Source organism: Arvicola amphibius, chromosome 7 (assembly GCF_903992535.2).
Source record: "Arvicola amphibius chromosome 7, mArvAmp1.2, whole genome shotgun sequence".
Lineage (NCBI taxonomy): Eukaryota > Metazoa > Chordata > Mammalia > Rodentia > Cricetidae > Arvicola > Arvicola amphibius.
The window spans coordinates 44,769,905-44,781,717 of record NC_052053.1 but is presented as its reverse complement, the minus strand read 5'-3'; the positions used below and the strand labels follow the sequence as shown (position 1 = coordinate 44,781,717).

The window sequence follows — 11,813 nt, the reverse complement described above, 5'->3', positions numbered from 1 at the left end:
AAGAAGAAGAAGAAGAAAAATAAATAAATAAGCCAGGTATGGTGGCACATACCTTTAATCCCAGTACTTGGGAGACAGAGGCAGGTGGATCTCTGAATTTGAGGCCAGATTGGTCTACAAAGCTAGTTCCAGGATGGCTAGGGCAGTTACAGAGAAACTGTCTCTAAAAACCAAGCCAAAACAGTAACAAAAACATGACAGGTTTTCTGACTGACATTATTAGAATAGAAACTTCCTGGGCTCCTGAAAGTGATACGTGTCCTTGAAGTTGTTCTACACTCAGTGGAAAAGTAGAGCTGCTTGCATCTTTTTTCTTTTTTAAGCCAGATGTGCACACCTTAATTCCAGCAGTCAGGAAGCTGAGGCAGGAAGATCACTATGGATTCAAAGCTAGCCTGGGCCACAGAGTGAAACCCAATTTAAAAAACAAAACCAGGGCTGGAGAGATGGCTCAGTGGTTAAGAGCACTGACTGCTCCTCCAGAGGACCCGGGTTCAATTCCCATCACCCACATGGCAGCTTGCAGCTGTCTGTAGCTCCAATTCAAGAGAATCTGACATTATACCAATGCACATGAAATAAAGTTAAATAAAGTTTAAAAAAAAACCAAAAAACCCCAGCATATGCTCAAGATTAGTGGCTGCCAGGTACTTGAGGAGTGTATGTGGACCAATCAGGACAGCTTTCCGTGTGTGAAGGTGGGAAGATGCTCAGAGATACACTGATAGGCTAAAAGAAGACCCAGCCCTGGGCTCACTTGATGCCTAGTCGATCAGAGGGATTGATGTGCAGCATGAAGGGCAGAAGCAAACAGAAGACATCTGCACCGGGGATCTGCTTCTCCTCCATAGACTTCAGGATGGGCTTCAGGCTGCCTGGCTGTTGGCGGATGCCCTTCCGCAGGTGCATGGCTTCTGTGTCCTTCAAGGGAAAAGAGCATCTGACTTGGACTTCTTTGAGCCATGAAAATGACTGCTGCTATCAGTGTTCCCTCACCAGGCTGAGCAAGAGCTGAGGCAGGGGCCTGGGGAACGTGAGCATCCTATAGCCTACATGGAACAGAAAGTCAGGGTAGTATGGTAAGAAGAATGGGGGCAGGGGTCTTCTCCACAAGACACTTACATCCAGGAAGGAGCAAGTAGCCATGTCTAGAATGATGCAGCCCAGGGACCAGATGTCAGCTTTGCACGTGAAGGAGAATTTGAGAGCTTCAGGAGCCATCCAGGACTTATGGCAGGGGTCTGTGGGCAAGATCAAGGTGGAAGAACCACTGAGTCCCATGTTCCCTGGGGACAGGGAAACAGAGCAGAGCAAACCTGCCTCGGCACTACCACTCCCCTTTTGGGTGTTTTGAGAGAGGATCACCTGTATCCCATATTGGTCTTGAACCCCCGGTCTTTCTGCCTCCTAGTGCCGAGATGTCAGGCTTGCTCCAGCACACTCGGCTACACTGTCCCCATTTTAGTATTCCTTTGCAAGGGCTCACATCAGGAACCCTTCAGTTGCCCTCCTTGGGCCAGGTGAGAATCACAAGCTGTAGCAGTGAGCCCGCTGTTGGGACAGACCTTAACCTCACCAGGGAGGCCTGTCCATCTGGGTGCTAGCTGGCAGGCTGGCCCGAGTGGCTGCCTATCAGTGTGGCAGCAAGCAAGAGATGGGAGAGACATATTCCAGAAAAACTAAAGTGTGGCCCTTTTTGAACAGCTTATCAATGTCAGGACCTCAGGGCAAAGTTCTGGCTGCCCTGCTTCATTCCTAAACCTGAGCCCTGCAGAAAGAACCGAAAGTACAGGGCCCTTGCCCTGTTCTATCAGCATGCCTGGGCTCAGGTAGTCACTTCATTTCCTAGTCAAACAGCAAAGGTCAGACTCCAAGGACACACACCATTGTGTGTGTCCAAACCACCCTTCCATGTGCCCACCTAATCGCCAATCCATGCATCCATCTGTCTGCCCGTTCATCTACTCACCCATACTCTGTGTGCCAAGGACAACCTCTGCCACCACAGGACTCTGAATTCTCTCCCAGGGTTGCTCTGTCTATCTGGGGCAGCTGTTAACAGGCTTGCTACTCCACCCCTTTTACCCTACTATCTTTTCATCCCCTGGGCTATTTTGGGCCTCTGTGGACCATGCATGGTCAGTGCCTACATCCCAGAGGACTTCTGTAACACTAAATGCAGCTTCTGTCCTTCTTGGACGCTCTCTTCCCCACAAGAACCAACATCTTTAGAGGCCCACAACCATTGCTGTGCTTCTGAGGACTCCTTCTCACATGCTGGCATCCTTTGGGCCCTGCGCCTTACCCACAGCAGCATGTCTACTGTGTTATGCCCTAGGTAGGAGGTCTCTGGACCTTCTGAGCCAAAAAGCCCAGCCCTAAGAGTAGCCATTGCCCTCTGGATGCCAAGAGTCACCACCTCTCTTACCACTCATTCCTAGACACACACCCCACCTTCTTCTGCTCGGACATTCCACTTGGCTTCATGTGTCATCAGTGCCTGGGAGCTCAAGTCCTGCAGTTTGCAGTAGTTTTCGTTGACAAAGGCGATGTTGGAAGGCTTCAGGTTCCTGCAACCAAAAGCAGGGACCCCTGATGCCATGCAGCAGCCTGGGTAGGGCTAGCACATACCCGAGCCTTTAGCCTGCTCTCCCAAACCAGGTCCAGCCCTTTTCACTCTTCAAGAAAATGCCATGCTCATATTAAATAATTGTTTCTTAAAGTACTGGTGCAGGACAATTGTTCCGGGCAGGACAGAAACCCAGACGACAAAATATGACTTCTATTCCGTTTCTGTACATTAGGGAAGACCCCTTCACTGAAAGTACAAGCACTGAGGCCCCTTATTAGAGAAGGTACCCATTATTCTGTACCACCGGTGACATTAACACGGGCACCCATTCACTTTGCACGTACGGCCCGTGTTGGTGGAAGCTATTTCCCAGATCTTCCCACTGTAGATCTTGGGCCTGAAACTGGGTGCAGGGGTCAAAGGATAGACCTGGATTGCCCCGACTCATACTGGCCTGTCCAGAGGCTGTGCTACTGCAGGCAACCTCACCTCTCTTCGTTGGCATCTTATCTCTGTTTCCTTGCCCTTTAGAACCACCCCACCCGGCCCCCACAGTCTCACAGCCCTGTGACTTTGGGGTGAGTCAGGCGCTCAGAGGCTTCATGGGGAGGTGTCCTGTTCTCTCAGACAAGTGGAAGGGGAGTTCAAAGAAGATGCCCCATCCTGCTCAGATCTGGCCCCTAGGCCTTGGCATCTGGACCTGGGAGTTTTGGACAGCCCCCATCGTCACCTGTGAATGATGTTCAGCTGGTGCAGGTACTCGATGGCATCCAGCAGCTGGCTCAGAATGGTGTGCATCCACTGAGGAAAAAGTAGGGGATGCAGTGTTGGAAGGGGCCTGGGAACTCCCTAAAGGGTGGTCTCCGCAGAGCTGGGTGCATATGACCATACAGTCAGTGGGGCAGTGACATGCTGGAGATGCTGGGTGCCCTGGGGCCGCCAGTGGCCACTCTGTGGAATGTGACCCCTGTGGGTACCGCGGAAGCTAAAGCCTGCAGTGCCTGTCAGAGCTTGCACTTTATGCTGTCAGAGTGAAAAGAGCCTGTGAGAACACATGGGAATAACAAAATGCACCTAGTGCTCATGGCTGCCATTTTCAAACAATGTAGCTAGGACTCCTGAGACCCACATTAGAGTCCAGAGATACCCTGAGGTGCCAGAGACTGGCTGGGTAGCAGGAAGCCCACATCCTCCCACTGTGGCCCCTATCCTGATAGAGGAGCTCACTTAATGGTTCTGTGAACATTTCTGTTTCCCAGATTTCTACCAGTGTCAAAGGTGCAAGCCCACCCCAGAGCCTGCCCCTGAGGTGCAGGCAATGAAATGAGCTACACGCCTCCTCCGAGCCTCTCGGGGAGATGGCGTCTGGCCCACAGGTGCACAGAAAGTCTCGGATGGAAGCATGCTCAGATCATCTCTGGAGGGTACTAGGAGGACATCCATCAACTGGCCTCCATTACACCAAGAACTGCCTATCACAAGGTGGTATCAAACAAGTGAACTGGCAAGCCCCACACTGATAGCCACCATATGTAAAGACTGTCTACAAATCAACAAGAAAAAAAATTTGAATGGGCAGAGGAGTTAAATGTGCAGAGGTGTTAAACAGGCAGAGAAGAAAGACTCTGAATGGCCAAAAATGTTGCTGGAGGCCTATAATTCCAGAACTGAGGAGGTGGAGGCAAGAGTATCAGTTCAAGATCATCCTTAACTAGTGAGTTCATGGTCAAAAAATAAAGCAAAGCAAAACAAAACAAAACAAAAAACCCACAACATAACAAACAAAAGCACATATCTAAAATGTGTTTTCCATGTCTAATGATAGGAAGGTGCAAATTAAAGTCATAACAAAATGTCACTAGCCCCTGAACTCTTGACAGGGAAAACACAGGCCCCATGATAACTGACCAGAGGACCAAATGGAAGGGGAACCCTCTTTGCTTCTGGGGAAGGTAAACCCTGACCAACTAGTTTCTGCTAGAATGCGTACTGAAGCCACATCTTCTGCTGTCGGGTCCAGCAACCCAGTCCTGGATGATTAGGCAAAAAACAAGCCCTTCCCCAATGCTCCTGGCAGCCTTACTCTACAACCCTGACTGGGGGTGACCAAAGGCTCATCTGTGCAGGAGAGGCAGACCCACTGGGCACTGCCTTGATGTGAACAAAGGTGTCCAGCTGACCACAGGGAGAAGCAAGTCATGGCTAGATCTGAAAGGCATAGGGCTGAGTGGACAACATGTATTCGAGCCACACACTGAACTCACCTTGATGAACTCTGGGAAGTGCATTAAAGTCTCTGGAAGCAGAACCCCATCAGTTGCTTCTGCCTTGCAACTTTCTGGGTCCTAAGGATGTCTAACCCTTAGCACTGGGCTGCAGGTGGTATGTGCACAGTGCATCAAAAGACGCAACTGAGATACATTCATATTGTGGTGGAATGCCTCCGTACATGGAAGAGAAACCTAAGGCCAGACCCTTCGGCTCCTCTGTCTCCTACTGCAGGGACTTTTAGGTGGCCACCAAACTTGGTGGCTCAGAGTGTCTCTTACCTCAGAGTCAATAGTCTCTTTTTTATTCCTCTTATTCTCTATGATATTCTGCAAGGTTCCTTCGTTGTAATAGTTCATCACCAGGCAGAGGAACAGAGAGGAGATCTGTCAGAACACAAGGCCCCTTAACCAGTTGCTCAAAACCTGGGTCTGGGGGCTGTGTAGGACCCCTTACTCCAGGGCATCTTCCAATGGCTACCGTCTGTGGTGGCAATGAATGGTAGCACTGCCCAGTGGGGCCCCCTTACTCTCTTGTGCCCATTCCTATGCTGTACCACAGCGGGCCCTGTGGTTGTTCCTGGCCTCTGTGCGTGCAGAGCCCTTTGTGGAACTGTCCTTACTTCTCGATTGGTAAACAGTTCCTCTCTTAAGACTCTGGGAGCTCCTCTGAGGATCCCACCCTGCTCAGGGCCCAATTGTAGCCAGTGGCCAGCTCTGCTTCCTCCAATGAAAAGTCCTCTCTGAAAGCAGCAGGGTGCTTGGGAAACTCTGAGGGGTGCGTGCAGTGAGTGCCCTCCCTAGCCCCTAGTTGTCAACCCAGCAGGAAAACTGATGTGGAGATGGGAGAGAGTGGAGGCCCCTCAGTCCCCTCTGACCCTCTGCAGGTGGGCTTTAGGAAAGCTCTACTCATTACCGAGACAAGAAGTCCTTTGCCAATAGGGCACAGGTCTGGGAAGCCCCACTCAGGATCCACTAACTGTGAGGTACGGGGGCTTCAGACTCCATCATGAACTGAGAATAGTGTTCCCACCCTGCTCTCCTATTTAGTAACTGTTCTGGAGCCAGGAGAGTAAGGAATCCACAGCGTTGGGACAATTGAGGGAGGGGACAGAAGAGCAGCTTCCTAGTATCAGCCCCTTCCACAGAAGCCAAAACCCCACCATTAAAGATGCTGTCTTGGAGCCTAGCCCCTGACCTCCTGTTTTAACTGACTTCTACCCACTGTGTGAAAGGGGCTGGCAGGGCTCCTGTGATGAGGCTGTGAGGGGAGCATTTGAGATCACACACAGGAGCCAGGCGATGCCAGCCTCTCAGTGTTCCGTGCTGTCAGCCGCTGGGCTGTAGGTGCTCCAACCCACCTCATTGTTCCACATGATGAACATCTCATGGTACAGAGAGATGTTGGGGTGCTGGAACTTCATCAGGGACATCAGCTGTACAGAGAGGGAACAGAGTGTCTCAGTCAGTACTGCTCTGCTACTTGTTCCAACCAAGAGGTGGGCCACCGGCTCTGGGTGGGGCGTGATGTGTGTGCAAGGAAGCTGTGCAGCCTGCTGGAGAGAGGCCAGAGGCTGGTGTGGGACTCCAGAGTGGGTACCAGGAGAGGAGAGAGCAGGCTGGGCTGGAGACGGTACTACGCAAAGTCACAGTAAGAAAAGTACTTAGGAAACAAACCCAGTCAGGCAGCAGAAATGGCCTCCTGGACTCTATGGCCAGATGGGCAATAGTTTTGCCTGGAAGCTGGGTGGGAAAGCACCCGGCCTGGTACATGTCATTGGGAATGGACAACATGTCCGTGAGATGGTGAACCCTCCCACGCTCTTTCTACGTGTCAGAATGTCACTAGGTCCTTCTCTTCCCCAGTGACGCTGTGTATGACACAAAAGATGTTGACTGGCAGTGTGCAGGGACAGGCAACTCCAGAAGGAAACCAACCAGCAAGTGACCATCATGGAGGAGGAGACACATCTCACCTCGGGTGAGATTTCTAGAAAGGTCCAAAGAAACTGCTCATAGCCACTGTCTATGAAGCTTGAAACTGCGGCCATCTGTGGCTGTGAGGGCAACTTACAGCCCAGTGTCCTCTCACCCTTCCCTGACCCTTCTTTCATGCCTTGCATATTTGAGGCTGGTGCTTTACCACAGCCACATCTCAGCCTTGAGTCTGAGCCTCACATGCAGTCCAGGCTGCCCTCAAAGTCAAGACCCATTCAGTGCCAGGACTGGATGTGCACTGGCACGCTCAGCTAACGCACTGGTTCATATTTTCTTTGTAAATATTTTCTCTGTGTGCCTCCAAAGTTTGTACTGCTCTTCTTTTATAACTAGAAGAAAAAGAGTTCCCTTTTAGTGCTGGCGATAGAACCCAGGGTTCTGAGCAATTGATGCACAAATCCCACCACTGAACTACAGTCCCAACACTGAAGAAAAATATCTTCAGAAACTGTGAGATGACTCAGTGAGCGAAGGCACCAGGAGAGAACCAATCCCCCAATGATGTCCTCTGAACTCTTCAGGTGTGCTATGAGTCACGCATATGCACACTCACACACACACTAAATAAATGTAAAGAAAACAAGAACATTTTTTTTTCTCAGACAAGGTTTCTTTGTGTAGCCTTGGTTGTCCTGGGACTTGCTCTGTAGACCAGGTTGGCCTTGAACTCTTGAGATCTTCCTGTTGCTGCCTCCTGGGTGCTGGGATTAAAGGTTTGTGCCACCACCTTTCAACAAGAAGATTTTTTTTCTTTTTTCTTCTTTTTTTTTTTTTTTTTGGTTTTTCGAGACAGGGTTTCTCTGCAGCTTTTTTTTTTTTTTTTTTAGAGCCTGTCCTGGAACTAGCTCTTGTAGACCAGGCTGGCCTCGAACTCACAGAGATCCACCTGCCTCTGCCTCCCGAGTGCTGGGATTAAAGGCATGCGCCACCACCGCCCGGCAAGAAGATTTTTTTTAAAAGATGGTTAAAGTGCTTACTTTGAAAACTTGATAATCAAGCCAGGTGTGGTGGTGCATGCTTTTAATCCCAGCACTCAGGAGGAAGCAGAGGCAGGTGGGTCTCTGTGAGTTTGAGATCTACATGGTGAGTTCCAGGACAGCCAGAACTACATAGTAAGATCCTGTCTTGAAGACAAAACAACAAAAACAGACACAAAAAAAGAAAACATGACGATCTGAGTCCAACCCTCAGAACCCACGTGAAGGTGGGAAGAGAGAACTGACTGCACACAGTTGTCCTCTGACCCCCACACATGGCTGTGCAATGTGCTTTCTGTCCCCCTCCAACAATAATAAATAAATACATAAATACACACATGCATAAATACATAAATAAATAAATAAAATTGAAAAAGACGGTTAGTGGCAGCGTAGCCATTAAGGCACAGATTCCTCAGTGGCCACTAAGATGTGGATGTCCTGAGCATGAACTCCCTTTATGACTACTGCAGGCTTCGCTTCACTGTCACTCAGGAAGTGGGCACACGGAGTGGTTGCTGAGTCCTGATCCTCTCAGGGGAACCACTCATTATTACCTCCTCCAGGGCCTCATTGGCGTGGTGCTCGTCAATACACTCCACCTGGAGGGCATAGGAAGATAAGCTCAGTTAGCAGACGTGTAGTGAACAGTGGCTGCTACTTACTGTCCCTGCTGTCCTATCACTATCACCGCCATTATCACAGCTATCAGCACCACCCCTCACCTCCAAGGCCACCATTGTCACACCTACTACCTCCACCTTCACCACCACTGCCACCACCACCGGCTCTCCCATTTCCACCTTTGTCTTTACTTCCTCCACCACCACATCAACTACCAGCTCCATCACTAGGGTCATCATTGCCAGCACTGCTGTTTATAGGAAAGTTAGCCAAGCATAGTAAAAATCTTTCCCTGGGCATGGTGGCATGTGCTTATAATCCCAGTGCTTAGGAGGCAGAGGCAGGAGATCTCTGTGAGCTTGAGGCCTCCTTGGCCTTATAAGAAAAACCTGGTCCAATCCTGCCTCAAAACCAAACCAAACCACTTATTCTAAAATAACGTAAAGAGCAAATTGAACCAGTGATGTTGGGGACAAGATTTAGCTCAGTGGTGTAGTTCCACAAGCTTTCAATCCCAGGACTCTAGAGGAAGAGGCAGGCAGATGGAGCTCTGTGAATTTGAGGCCAGCCTGGTCTACACAATGAGTTCCAGGACAGCCAAGGCTACATAGAAAGGTCTTTAAAAAAAAAAGCAAAGCAAAACAAACAAATTGAACCAGTAAAATCTTTCAATGGTTCCTGAAGTCCTACTCCATGGATTTTTTTTCCCTAAGGAAGTTATATATGCTCAAGAGAGGAGACCCTATAAAAATCTCTAAAGATGTTTATCACAGTTGCCAATTCTGCGGAAACACAAATCTAGCTAAAGCCAAATGAGAGGACAGGCTGGGCCACGTACAGCGCTGAAGCAGCACTAGCTGGGTGGAAACACAGCTGTCAGGAGAGGAGGAAGCCGCGGTGACCACGTGAGACAGCGTCAATATATGAGATGTTATCAACCTCTGTACCCTTCTTACAAACACACAAGGGACCGGAAAGACACGCAGATGCCTATCTATAACCCCTCACCTGATTTCTATTTAGAAAAACCAAGCTGACCTTGAACTCTCTAAGTGGTCCTCCTCCCAACTGCTGTGAGTATAGAGTGTGCATCAAACCTGATGTGACTAGCTTTAAAAAACAAAACAAAACAAAACTCTTTTAATTGCTCAGAAGACAGGCAGCCACTTAGGCCACTGGCTTGTGAGACAAGGCAGCTGATCCCACGGCTAGCTAGCAATAAGGTACATAAACGCCCCAGCCCCGCCCCTGGAGCTGAAGCTGTAGGGAGACCTGGCAGAATATGGTCAGGCCCCAATCCCCAAGGTCCTTGTCACCACCCCAGAGGAAGGTGTACAAAGGACTTATACAGCAGCCACTCCTCTCTAGGGTGCTCCTGTGGGTCTACATCCCACCCCAGCTGGGCTAGTTCTGTGCCCTTTGCTCAGTCTCTGTGACACCCCCCCCCCCCCCCCGCCACTTCCGGTCAGATCAATGGTTCTGTACTAAGTAGTACCGTGTTACTGCTTATCAAATTCAAATCCTCTCGGAAGCTGTAACCCTGGTGAGGATGGACTCCAGACAGGGTTGTTGGGGCCAGTGAGATGAGAGCGGGCATGCAGACAAGCATTGGGGTTGGCAGAGTCAAACAGTGTCTCTCCTCACCAAAGTGTGTGTGTGTGTGTGTGTGTGTGTGTGTGTGTGTGTGTGTGTGTGTGTGTGTGTATGTGTGTGTGTGAAACAAGGAGGGAACTCCAGGAAGTCTCACGGTACAGCCTACCTACCCCACCAGGCTTCCTGGACATCCTGGGCATCGGAGAGGCCTCTCTAACCTGGGATGGTGAGCTGGGAACTGGAAAAGCCACGGTTACAGAACCGTACCCCATGGCTCACAGAGCTCTGTTCCTTACCTGCTTTAGCACGTACTTGTTGTCAGTTTCCGCTTCCGTATCCATCACTACCAGGTTCACTCCTAAGGCCCCAGGACGGAACTCTTGCAAAATCTACCCTCGAGGAAGAGAGAGGCTGTGAGGAAGTGCACACTGCTCTGTTTCCCACGGGTGCTGACTGCACACTGGGTCAGCCAAAGCAAGCATCTTCTCTTAATCTTGCTGTGGAGGAAAACGGTCTCAGGTGACTGGGAAACCCTCCATAGTGGTGGAGCCAATACAGTCTCCCTGGAAACCCATTCTGTAACGCTTAATTTACAGCCTCATGACCCTCTTCCAGCCTGACAGTAAGAGCAAGCTGCCCTGGGACAAGGGGCTTAGCGGTTCTAAACCACAGCAACACCATCTTCCAGCACCCTTCTCCAAAGAGAGCATCCCAACAAGGCTCTGTGATGGGTGAAACTGGTGCTGTCACAGCCTCTCTGGGGCTCATCACTACAGGAAGTACTGTGCGGCCACCCCTGGTGACCTGCACTGGTGCTAGCTACCTGAGAGATACTGAGGCCCAGGGAGCAAGGTCCTTGCCTGAGTACAGCACTCTGGTGTCTGAGCCAGAGCTTGTGATGGAAGCCACACCCTCAAAGCTGGCCTGCAAAGTCAGGGCTATGGGGTAGAGGGTGGCTGAGATCTTTGAGTGCTGAGACAGTTATCAGGGTGGCGGGAAGGGACAAGATACCTAGAGGAAGTGCTGGAAGGATAGACAGAATCAGGGAGTCCTAGGAGAGCTGACCACAACATCAAAACTATGTTATTACTTTTTTTTTCTTTAAAAGTTCCTCTTTGACTAATGCCTGGAAACCTCAGAGAATCCTGCAAAAGGGAGGAAAATCTAACCCACGAAAGCGAAGCTTTTATTGGCGGAGTCTAACATTTAATGAGGGTGACATGGAAGGGCGGGAGGGCAGTTTTTGTGTTTTTGGTTTTTCAAGACAGGGTTTCTCTGTAACTTTGGAGCTTGCCTAGAACTAGCTCTTGTCGACCAGGCTGGCCTCGAACTCACGGAGAAAAAAGGGCAGTTTTAAAAGAACAGCCATTCATGTTTTTCCTAGTGTTCTGCCCCTAGACCCAAGCATACAGACACACGGGGGTTAAGGGCATATGCATCATTCTCCAACCAGAGGTCAGACTGGGGGGTTGGTCATCATTTTAGAGAGGGAAACTGAGGCCCTGGGAGGCGAAGCGCTCGAAGAAAGGCACTAGCGGGATTATGGGGTCAGATTGTGATAGAGGCTGGTCCTCGGACCTGTCCCCCACTGTCCACGGACCCTAGGCAGCACCTGATACTTTTCCATGGTATCTTGAGAAGACACTCTGCCTCACTGACACTCTGCTGAGTACAGGGAAGACAGTAGACCCTCGAGCCAGGGCGGTAGACAGACCCTCAACTGAGCATGCTCAGTAGTGACTACCCCATCTGCCCACCCAACCCCCCTCCTCCAGCAGCCCC

General features: G+C 50.2%; 1 protein-coding gene across 1 annotated transcript in view; it reads right to left on the bottom strand.

The window, feature by feature from the left end:
- Stkld1 (serine/threonine kinase like domain containing 1) overlaps positions 1–11,777 on the bottom strand; it is a 19,840-nt gene extending 8,063 nt beyond the window's left edge. Inside the window, exons 1-9 of the mRNA XM_038337448.1 lie at positions 11,644–11,777; positions 10,328–10,420; positions 8,372–8,416; positions 6,201–6,275; positions 5,122–5,226; positions 3,303–3,373; positions 2,455–2,570; positions 1,123–1,241; positions 758–921 (exon numbers count right to left, since the gene is read on the bottom strand). Coding sequence (XP_038193376.1) covers positions 758–921; positions 1,123–1,241; positions 2,455–2,570; positions 3,303–3,373; positions 5,122–5,226; positions 6,201–6,275; positions 8,372–8,416; positions 10,328–10,420; positions 11,644–11,658 — 803 coding nt within the window. The 5' untranslated portion in view covers positions 11,659–11,777. The remainder of the gene's footprint in view (positions 1–757; positions 922–1,122; positions 1,242–2,454; positions 2,571–3,302; positions 3,374–5,121; positions 5,227–6,200; positions 6,276–8,371; positions 8,417–10,327; positions 10,421–11,643) is intronic.
- Positions 11,778–11,813: the final 36 nt, after the last annotated feature.